General features: G+C 35.5%; 1 protein-coding gene and 1 long non-coding RNA gene across 10 annotated transcripts in view; one reads left to right on the top strand and one right to left on the bottom strand.

Annotated features, from left to right (window-relative positions):
- Nucleotides 1–10,000, bottom strand: part of FOXP2 (forkhead box P2) — a 314,919-nt gene that overhangs the window by 179,965 nt on the left and 124,954 nt on the right. For 6 of the 8 annotated variants that reach the window (XR_014160507.1, XM_081877918.1, XM_081877921.1 and 3 more), the window contains exon 4: nt 2,862–3,039. The exons of the other annotated variants lie outside the window; for them this stretch is intronic. Coding sequence is in view for 5 of the 6 variants with exons in the window: in XM_081877918.1 (XP_081734044.1) it covers nt 2,862–3,029 (168 nt within the window). In the remaining variant the exon portion in view is untranslated. The remainder of the gene's footprint in view (nt 1–2,861; nt 3,040–10,000) is intronic. 8 annotated transcript variants of the gene reach the window in all.
- The window catches only part of LOC309350929, an 8,449-nt gene continuing 8,006 nt past the window's right edge, over nt 9,558–10,000 (top strand). For both annotated transcript variants that reach the window (XR_014160607.1, XR_014160608.1), the window contains exon 1: nt 9,558–9,604. This is a non-coding gene — a long non-coding RNA (uncharacterized lncRNA). The remainder of the gene's footprint in view (nt 9,605–10,000) is intronic.

The raw sequence follows: 10,000 nt of genomic DNA, 5'->3' as shown, positions 1-10,000 counted from the left end.
CAAAAATATTTTATTTATAGGCATTATACACACTGCTTAATAGATCAGAAAATAGATTTAACGGATTAGACATAAAGTGCTTAAAAAACTAAAAACATTGCTTTCTATTGTCTGACTTATTGTACTGATTCTACTAATGGATAATTAAAACTGAAAGAAAATAGCTCAGCTGAAAGGTGACAAATATCTACACTGGGATAAAAAAAGTTACTTATACTCTAGTCATACCTCAGTTAAAGATCTCCTGATATCTTGTGACTGAACTCAACCTATTTATCATTGCTATATATTACCAAAAAAAAAAAAAAAAATTAGGATGCTGTCATTGCTTCTTAATACATCACTGAGAAATTACCACTGCAAAATTTTAGCCAAACTTTTAGATAAGGCTCCTAGTGATGTTATAAATTCACACCAAAAGCACAAATACTCCATTAGAATAAATAAATGGGGGGGGGGGGAATCCTACAATATTAGCTTCTTTAATCTAACAGTTTCTGATCATTTTACTGATTATAATGTCTGTTTCCAAATGACTGGCTCTAGCTTATGAAGCACTTTAAACTGGACTTCATGCATGCGATTCACAAACCTTAACTGATCACTTAACTATACTGAAGTGGTGCAAGAAAGCATGCATTTAAAAAGGTCTGCAGTTTACCTGCCCCTTGCACACAAGTAGAACAGTGAAGTATTTCAATCTCATAGTAAAAAGTTCAACAGAAAGGAGAATTACAATACAACATGTAAGATCACTTTACTTTGCATACGCACAGAAAGAAACAAAGACAAATAAGTTTGTATATTTCTTGTTGATTCAAATGTCAATTTCTGACCTATTTTTCTCTCTCTCTCCAAATTAGACAATACCTCAAGTGGCACCAATGAAACTGCTCACGTTATTCTTCTCTTCGCTTTTCGGAAAACGTGAAAAGAGTAAGTTGTAGTCCAAAACACATTCAAAATCACATGAAGGATACAGATTTCATGTTTACTAGTGCTTATGTTCCATAACACCATGTTTTGGGGGATGATTTATATTCCAGATTCAGTCTGCATTTAAACCTACCATAAAATGCCTCCTGAGTCCTATTAAGTGGACACAGGGCTTTACTTTGCCTGTCTGCTTATTTAAGATCTAATCACAGTTTTGAAGGGGGGAAATATTGCCCCTAAGCTGTCCCCCTCAGAACCTGTCGGATATTAGTACTCAACTGGATATTTTCATCTCCAATTGTTATTCTCTGTGGCCTTTGCAAATGCTATCTACTGGAAGCTGTGACTCTGTGGACAAATTGGCTAGAAATGACTAGGGCTCCTGCTTTGAGAAACGAGTAAGTAGCATATTATTCTCATTCTGTGTTTTCTGCTGTAATATACTGTGGTGGTAACTTTTTTAACATACTAAATGAATATTAAGCAACTAGGTGCATGTTTAAATGATGCAACAATAGAGAAGGTTGGCAGAAAAAAAATGTTTTACAGTAGTATAGCACGAATGTTAAGAATTTAAGAAGGATCTATAAGAATGAAGATTAAGTATCTTTTCCCCCTTATGGTTAAACAATACAGTGAGGGAGCCAGCTGTTGAAGAGTCTATACTAGAATGTGAAACAATGCAGAACTGAAAAATCCCCAGATACTTTTCAGGTTTCAAAATGAAACTATTTTAATTGTTATACCTAAAACAAATAATAGTCACATAAGCTATTTAGTATTAAGCACAACTTAAAAACCAGAAAACAAATAACTACCACACTCATTTGCGGCAACAGGCCCAAATTAAAGCAATGCAACTACAGTTTTATTTTGCAAAATTCAATAAAACTATTTTTTAACAGCTTTAGTTTCAGCAAGGCTATTTTCTCTTCTGATTAAATCCAGATGCTGATAATAAAAATATACCTATTTACAAATTAAGTACTCAGTACTGCGCCATGAACAACTAATTGCTTTAGCTAATGGGAACAATAGGAAACACAAGCATCTCAGCAGTTCAGACAAGACACTCAGCACCCAGTAGGATTTGATCCCATAATTGAGGGGGGAAAGTGCCCTAATGCCATTTTTTAAAAAGTAGTAGCAGCAGCAGCAGCAGCAGCAGCAGCATTAAAACAAAACAAAAAAGAATTATTCTCTACTTTTTTCTACTAAAGTTGGCTGCAAAGGTAGTTGGATTCCCAATTGATAAATAATGAAAATAGATGAAATACTGAAGAGTACCTGTTATTTAGTTTAAAGTATCAAATGGAAATGTGGTCCCCTATAGTGTACTTTTTTCTTTCAGTCTCTGTGAGCAGGTCATTCAGTCACACCACTGATTTTTCTATTTGAAAAATTCATCCATTTTATTTTATTTACAATTATCACAGCACCAGCAAACATGAATGTTGCAAAAAGTCACTGTGGTCCTTTCACCTTAACTGAGTTTTGGAACAATTTCATTCTAGTAGGATGCAAAGTATCAAGTAATGTGGCCCTCTGGTGGAAAGCTAAGTATCACATTTTCCTTCCCTGTATCACTCAAGGAAACTGGAGGTGCTTTTTTTTTTTTTAGGGAAGAAAAAAACCATTTTTCCTGGAAAAGATATAAGGGCAACTTTTATAAATACACCACACACCCTTAACAGAAGGTGTACAATATATCCCAGTGCAGGCAGATCTTTATGAATAAGAAACACAGATCTGATATTTGAAGGTGAACATGCAAGAGAGATAAAAAACAAACAAACAACAAATAATGCTCCACTTTCTGCAATATCTTAAAAGTGCACAAAATCCACATCAGAGTAAAGGTCATTAAAGAAAATCTAATTTGTAAGAAAACAAACACAAAGCAAAAACAAAACAAAAAAACTTACCTGCTGTTGTTGCAGATGCAGCAGTTCTACTGTGCTTACTTCAGTGCTCGTGTCACCACTTGATCTTCCATCTCTGCTGCCAGCATCTAATTGGCTGCTTAGAGTGCTCATTCCATTTTGATTCATTGAACTGTTGCTTATTGTCTCTGTCGCAGATTCCTGCATCATGACTTAATACCTAAAAGTGATTAAGAAGTATCAATTAACACACACGTTACACCTTCACACTTCCATTATCAAGATGTCCCTCTCTGCCAATTACAGAGACAGCATCTTTAGAAGAAGGGGAGAGAGGGAAAAATCCTTGCAGAGTCATTTAAGAAGCAAGCAATGCAGTGCAATGCAATGCAATGCAATGCAAACCTTGCTTTCGTAGACACACTAATTGCTGAAATTACATTTCCTATAAGAAACACTTTGTGTAGTTAAATTTAACAGGGAAAACAACACCTTATATACTTGCAGACAGGTCAAATAACATTCACGAACAGCTACATTTTAAAGTAACCTATCAAACCAGTTTAAATGAAGGCACAATTTCACACACTGCTCTGTATTTCTTATTATCTAGCTTTGACAACCATGGATGAGTATACAGCCTTATTTAAAATATTCACTATCTTGATTCTGTCAGAATTTTACAGCATTTCTTATGCAAGGCTGTTGTTTAATGATGCACAGCTAATCATACAAAATTAAAATTTTGTAAGGGTGTTACAAATCATATGGTATCAACCAATGATAAATAGTATAATGGGCTTCTCCTTTTTTGTGACTAAATAAAATTTTGCCTTGGAGGCATTTTAAGAAAAAGCTCCTGCTGCAAACACGTCAGATATTGCCTATTTTTTTAATCAAACGGCTGATATTCATTTATTTTTCTGACATTTAAAACATTTAATACTGTCCTTCCTGGGAAGTAATTAAGCTTATGCATGAGCAGCAATCAAACTGTTCACTTGAAGATGACTTAAAACTCAATTTTAACATAGGCAAATAAATGAAAGATATAAAATTAATTTTCCAAGCATGTATTAGATATGAAAGCTGGAAATAAAATCTATCAAGAATATCACTAATGATTGTGCTAAAAACAGCATAAATTATGCATATTACCTTCTCTACAGTAATAAATGTTTTATCATTTTCACTGCATAAATATACTGTACTTTCAGGATAGCAATGAGATGTCCTGCCAAGATCAGTTGAAATCCATGCAGTAAATAAAGAATCAACATAACCTTACAAACTAGAATCTCAAGTACATTTTGCATCTGTAAAATGGAAACATCAATTTTTGTTCTCAAAGCTACTAACATTTTACACTGTGCTGAAGGTGCTCTTCGGTTCATTTTCCTGTAATAATGCATACATTACACAGAAAGATTTCCAGGAAAAGAAAAGCGCAAACTTTCTGAAATGAGATCTTAAAAGGCACCTCTCCTGGTAGGCAAATAATCTTTTTAAGCAACCTTGGTTAAAGAACACAGATGCTACTTTACCCAACATATTGTTCAACTCAGTTCAGCCTGTGCACAAAAATTTCTTCCTATCAGAGAAAAATACCAAGCAGACCACTACAGCTGAAGCCACTCTTAAGAACATCAGCTAAACAGCAATATAAGTTTTCATAAAGAAAGGTTTAAAAGGTAAATAGAATAAACGTTTTTTAAAAAAAACTTTACACGGCAAAAGTCTAGTTCTGGTCAAGAAGGAAGGACACAAACACAACAAACATGATTACAGTTCACGTAAAATAAAGGGCAGCTGTTACAATCACAGTTAACCACTGTAGAACCAGATGTGTTTAAGAACAAATAGCCCTTGTTAAACAGTCTACAAAACATTAACTAAGAATAAGAATAGAAATGAAAAATGTGATATACGTGAAGATGAATTTTCCAAGAAGAAAACTAAGCTAATATTCTTTTTTTCCTGAGAATAAGAAGCTAATAAGTATTCAAATTAGGCATAAATTTTACATGCACAGTGTTTAAAATATTCAGAAAAAGGGGTCTGATATTATTTAGAATGCTCATATACCTAGTAAATGCTATCTCCTGCAATTCCACAGACATGTTAAAAACAATATATTTAGACTGCAATCCTACATCCACTTACACAGGAGTATGTCCCACCGAACCCAATGGGACTTACTTTATGTATATGAGTATAGGATTGTGTCATTTGTTACTAAAATGCATTTAAAGCATACATCTCATCTTTTCCACAGTGTCTCCTAAATTATTTGAGGTGGAGGAATGTCTTCAGACAGATTTTGTAAAAATATTTGACTATATTTGTGCTGTAGTCAATTACATGCATTAAAAAGATAAACCCAGTGAGCCTGTAGCTTAGCCAGCCAATCAAAATAGTTCATACATTTTTGGAAATCTCTAGCTTCAAAATCAAAATGATTATCTTTGCAAATCTGCGATTCTTTGAGGACAGTAAGAAAGAAAAGGGTTAAACATCCTCCAGCTCATGCTAACCGAAAGGTGTATAATGTCTCGTGGATTTTGGTATCCTTGGAAAGTCCTAACGTGTAGTTTGGAGTTTTAAGCTTATGTTGATCTGTGAGCCTGTGCAATCAAGTTGAGCAAAACATGACCAATAAATGGTACTTCTGCAACGGAATACAAGGTCTGAGCTACCCTTAATGTGCACAGAAAAGGGACAAGGAGAGAGCATAATATTAATTTGGAAGCTGGTGATGGTAAAGGAGGAGGAAAAAAAGTGAAAATATTTTCCAAAGTATGCCACACATGCCTAGCATTCTGACATGACATACAGCTCACATTACCATAATAAAATAGGTTAAAATAAGTAGTCTCTCAAATTGGAGGTTGTACTGGTTAGAGATACACACCATTACTTTGTAATTTTGCCAGCGGGGGGCTCCAAGCAGAAGAGGGACTTTGCGGGTAAAATCTTGTTGTGTGGTTAGCATGACTCTGTCAATCCCTTAAAATATTGCATCTTGAAAATATATATATTTAAGGCTGTTGGTATCCTGCAAGCTCTTCTTAAGCTCAAATTCATAAACAGACTAAACTCAAGTACTTGTTCCAATTTTATGACTTTCACTCCAAATTGATTTAAAAATCCCCCCCCCCCCAATACTATGATAAAGCATGCCTTTTCACACACTATCCAAGTTCAGTGCATCATCCTGAAGTTAATTTGTGCATGGATCCCAAATTGCATGACAATTAAGACAGCCGCCTTCAGATACCTCAACTATATTTCACACAAAAGATACTTCCTGTTAACGGAGAAGTACAGGCTACCACCTGAGCATTTAACAAACAATCAGGCAATTCAAGTGGAATCCTCACACTATATAATTAGGTGAATACACTTTTCCTTCCTGCTACATGGTCTCCCTTGCCACTAATCTTAAGTTTTCTCCAGGTTTCTTTAAATCAGCAAGTCACTGTACAGATACTTATTCTCTACACCACTTCCCTTTTGAAACATTAAAGTGACACTGAAACTGACTGCACAAGATTGCATTTTCTCTTCCTAAACAACTTGAATTGAAAGGTTACTTAGTGTAACAATATTTACTTGCAGAATTGTGTTGTTACCAAGGGCATAATGGATGGTGGCTATGCAGGTTTACGCAAGAATGAGTGAAGCATGAGGCATTAGCCATGTGTTTGACATGTTTCAAATTGCTATAATCCAGCATTAAACACACCCAGCAATTCATGCCATTTCTTGCAGCCATAATCTTGAATAAAGCGTGCACAACCACTTATTATATAAATTAGTATATGACTCCCTGTTATAGTCACAACAGTGCTTTTGTGTTTATTTTGCATCAAGATGTGGTCTTTTATTTGTACAAATAGCAGGATAAAAAGACATAGCTCAATTAGACCTCCCTACTTTTATGATAGGGTTGCACAAAATTCTAGACTTGTTTGTTTTGGTGTTTTTTTAAAAAATGAGTTATGCTGCCATAGAATGGAACAGTGTGAAATATTTTCTTCCTTGTGTGATTCCAACACTGCTTTATTGCTTTCCTGGTCTCTGAACCCTGTGAGGGCCAGGTGCTGTTTTGAACTTCAGAAACATGAATGACTATAGTAAGTGAAAGTTCTGAATCACCACTAGGGGGCCTAATTTTTGAGAGACAGAAGGCTTTATTGCATATGATCAACTTCCTAGACAGAAAAAAGCCTTGGAGTTTTTGTATTCGCTGCTAACAGCCCTTAAAAATCAGTTGACAAGAATGAGAGTCTGGCTAAGTAGGACTTATCTAGCAGCTATGAGGTACTACCCGATATGTACTTCATTATTTTAAAATAGGTTAATACTTTCGGTTCCTTAAAGCTTGTAACCTACAAACCTCCTAAAATGGAAAACCCAAGTCAGTTCTGTCCACTGTCATAAATGGCTTGCAAACAGTAACCTAGAAATGGTAAGACAGGATGAAGCTTAATATGATGCCACATGAGTGTACTTAAACAGTTTATAAATAAATGTTGACTTCCACAACATATCTGAAGTGTTAAGGTTTCACCTCCCTATCCCCAGCAGATATAATGTGAAAATGCAACTTTTTTAAAAAAACCTGGAATGAGCAAGTATAGGATAAAAATTCAAAATGTGATCCAAAGGACCTGGGAATTAGGGCCATGTGCCCTGAGGTTCTCTCAAACAGCAGTCTTGTTGTACTGCATAACAAACTGCTTTTGAAACTTAAAAATTAGTTTGTGATACAATATGTGCCCGTAGGCATGTTCAAACCTTCAAATGTGCAGAAAATATGTGTTGCACATCATTTGTGTGTTTTATAAATTTAAAATAAATAGCACACCTCTATATATCACCTCTCAATTGCAACTTCTAGATAAAAAATCATTTTGCCAATAATTAATCATTTCAGATCCCTCCACCCATAATTAAACACACTCACAGAATCTAAAGGACTGTGAGCATATGTGGAACCTCCCCTCCAATAACCCTGTATGTTATAATACACTTTTTCCTGGGTTCACTTTAAAAACTAAGACATACCCATCATTCTGCATTTTTAATCTTGACCAGAACTTAGATTTGGGGGGAAATAATATCATAATGTCTTTTTTTATAAGTGCTCTCTTTGGCTTGATTCATAATTAACAGCAGGCACAATATACTTGAAAATCTAGACTAGTACAGTAAAAGTCTTAAATATGTATGACTGTATAATAAATCAAAATGGCAACTATAAGGCCATTGCTCTGTGTGCAATAAGAAAAACAATACAAACAAGTTTCATTCTGTCCCCCTCATTTAAATGTAAAGTATGATACATTTCAAAGACAGACATAAGAATGGGAATAACTGAATACACTGTTTGGTTGGTGTTCCTAAAATAATTAGGCCCATTGTAACTGAAATGCTTAAAGTACTTTGATGGTGGGATTCAAGGAGATAACAACTGTATTTAAGTTAAAATCAAGAGACTCGTCATTTTAAATGCCAAAGTTTTTACCTATATATTCAAGCAGAGCTACCTGATTTGGTTAGGTAACTCCAGACATGCAGGGACATGGATGACCTTGCCAGACCAGGATCCGAACATGCAAACTGGTCCTAGTAAGATGCCTACATCAAGCAACTAGGGTGCTGGGTCAGCAACTATACACACAGCACTCAAATGATGGAGAATGAGATCCAGATGCAATTTAGCCATTGTGATCTCCACCAGCAATGCACAGTGTAGATGACAGTGTGTCTTGCCATCTGTCTTACAATGTAGATGGGAATGCATGCAGGCAAACCTCAACCATCTGCCATCTAGGACTGCTGCATGCAGTTGTTATCATCTGTGTTAGTAGTCACACACAACATTTTGCTGCTAATAACTATCTCTAGATGAAAGCCAGTGTGGTTAGGCACTCGAAGGAATGACAAATTCTACACTGCAATCTGATCTAGATTAGATTGACAAAATGCATCCTGCCATTCTTCACTACCTTCTACTGAGCCTCTTTTCCAAGGAGAAAAGGTAGCATCCTGTAACACTGGCAGCAAAATACGGTATAAAATGACAACCTAAAATTAAATTTCTAAACTAAAACAGTAGGTCTGTGGGCATATATATATATATAGTTATTTATAACATGTTTTTATTTATTGTTATTCCTATTTCCCATCCCAGCAATAGAAATTACACACACAGAACATACAAATAAACTTCTAAGCTAAAGGGTGAGTAACACAGCTATATATCGGGTATGATGTAATAAAACAGGCAATTCCCATTTTATTCTTCACATGAATTAGTGTACAAACATGTAACTTCATCATGTATTACTAAGGCAGCAATCCTGAAACAAACTCACTGGGTAGTAAGCCCCATTGAACTCAACGAGACTGACTTTCAAACAAACATGCATAGGCTTGTATTGTAAAAACATACAATGTCCAGCACACCACAATAGGCCACACTTAGGATAACCACCACTGCATGCATTTTCATAGTAAAGCAATCCTAAATACAAATATTCTATCAACTGTCTAACTTTTATACTATACTAAGTATTCATCCATGACCTTATAAAAACTTCACATGGATTAGTTGATCAGATCCTGGGAAGCATTCCCCCCCCCCAAGAGCCTAGCACCATACTCATTGTTACAAGCAACATTATGCCAGTTTTATTCTATTATTGCATTCCTAATTCTTCCATCTTAGCTCATCTGGACTGCTAAGCAACATGTCCTGAATGTCAGTGATCTATATGGTTTACAAATTAAAAAAACGTTTTGTTGTGAACACTGGGAGACATCCAATACGTCTGTCTGCTTGCATAACAGATATCCACCTGCACAACAGGATTTCCCATTTCTCCTCTGCCTTTCCAGTCCTCATCTGTTCACAACAGATTTGAGTTAATATGGGGTACACAGAGGAGAGAAGGAAGACGCCTAGTTGTATGAACTCTCATGTGCCTTAAATACCACCACCCTGCACCAATACACACTTTACAAAGTGTCATACGTCTTACATCATTTCTATCATACACTTCACATACAGGAGAGACACATAAGTTCTAGACTGCGTGGCATGAGACCTCGACAAAACTGAAAAGCCAGTTCTATGGTAAGAGTTCTTATCTGAGGAATGATAGCCTGAAAAA

The sequence above is a fragment of the Podarcis erhardii genome, assembly GCF_964252035.2.
Source record: "Podarcis erhardii genome assembly, chromosome: 10".
NCBI classification, from domain to species: Eukaryota; Metazoa; Chordata; class Lepidosauria; order Squamata; family Lacertidae; genus Podarcis; species Podarcis erhardii.
Note: the sequence above shows the minus strand (reverse complement) of the source record. Positions and strands in the feature narration are given on the sequence as shown.